At 53.4% G+C, this 1,374-nt stretch overlaps 1 protein-coding gene across 1 annotated transcript; it reads right to left on the minus strand.

Annotated features, from left to right (window-relative positions):
• Window positions 1–101: 101 nt before the first annotated feature.
• Window positions 102–1,078, minus strand: LOC106817073 (the record flags this gene model as incomplete). Its single annotated transcript, XM_014821720.1, has 2 exons — window positions 862–1,078; window positions 102–498 (listed from the first exon to the last, which is right to left on the minus strand). Coding segments are annotated over exons 1-2 (520 nt in total), but the record flags the coding sequence as incomplete, so codon positions are not given.
• Window positions 1,079–1,374: the final 296 nt, after the last annotated feature.

Raw genomic sequence — 1,374 nt, forward strand, 5'->3', positions numbered from 1 at the left:
AACAAGATGCGCGACGCTCCATCTACCCAGACTATTACTACAAAAACCCCTAGTCTAGCCTCGCTGACTAATTCATGTAACACGTTCAAAACAGATGTTACACCGACGCACCTCGTCCCACCAGTGACCGGTCGGCGCGAAGTCGCAGTGTACGAGCAGGCGCTTCGGGCGGATGTTCTGCCACGCCGAGCGCATGCACAGCATCTCGACGAACGTGACGTCGGCGCGACCGAAGCGCACGTAGTGGACGATGTTGGGGACGACGTATCCGTCGGCATCGACGTCGGCGCTAGTTAGACGCGTCGGCGCGAATAGCTCGTCGTGCGTGAATATCTGAGAGTTGTCGACGTCCAGTAGTTTGGACGAGTGAGAGTAGAGCTGCTCCAGTCGCTGCCACGTCGGCACGCTGCTGCTCGTGCGCGACGACGACGCGTTGGCGACGACGGACGTCGGCGATGCGTAGTTAGAGTGCGAGCGACCAACATCGATATCGTTGTCGCTAATGAAAAGACAATTGGAACTGATCACTGTATGAGCCCACTAACCCTATACCACACCACCGTAAAGACCTTGGAAATTTGACTATGGTATCAAACTGGTGGCGGTCAGCAGGCGCGCTGCAGGCATAGCCCTAAGCTCGGACCAAACCTATAGATATATATATATATATATATATATATATATATATATATATATATATATACTTCTCTCATCATACTGCAATCCGCAGTGTAGATCTATCATTTCGATTAACTTTGTCTCTCTTCGTCTCCGGTGCTTTCAAAGTCCTTCGGAGTTTGAAGACACTTATTAAAGATTCGCATCTTGATGATTATCATGAGTTAACATGCAGCTGCTTACCGATGGAGTACTCTTCGAATTCAACAGCAGTATTCCAAGAAACGTCGTCGTGGAGACGAGCACGACTACCAATCGCTTGCTGTTAGGTCCCGCGCGCAGCTTGCAACACCACGCGATGCTCATCCTAGCCGACGACGGATGCTGGTCGTTGCTGATGCTGCTCCGTGCATGGTCCTCCCCCGTGTGCGCGTGTTATGTAATAATGCCTTGCATGCGGTCTCCGCGAACACGGCAGAGAGAGAGAGAGGTGGCAAAACTAGCAGAGCGAGAAGCTTCAGTGTTTGTTTGCGTGTGTGCGTGTGTGCGTGAGTGAGTGCGTGCGTGCGTGTGTGTGCGTGTGTGCGTGCGTGCGTGCGTGCGTGCGTGCGCGCGCGTGCGTGCGTGCATGCGTGCGTATGTGTGTGTGTGCGTGCGTGCGTGTGTGCGTGCGTGTGTGTGTATGTGCGCGTGTGTGTGTTTGTGTGAGCGTGCGTGCGTGTGTGCGTGTGTGTGTGTGTGTGTGCGCGTGTGTGT

Source organism: Priapulus caudatus, unplaced genomic scaffold (genome assembly GCF_000485595.1).
Source record: "Priapulus caudatus unplaced genomic scaffold, Priapulus_caudatus-5.0.1 Scaffold1587, whole genome shotgun sequence".
NCBI classification, from domain to species: Eukaryota; Metazoa; Priapulida; class Priapulimorpha; order Priapulimorphida; family Priapulidae; genus Priapulus; species Priapulus caudatus.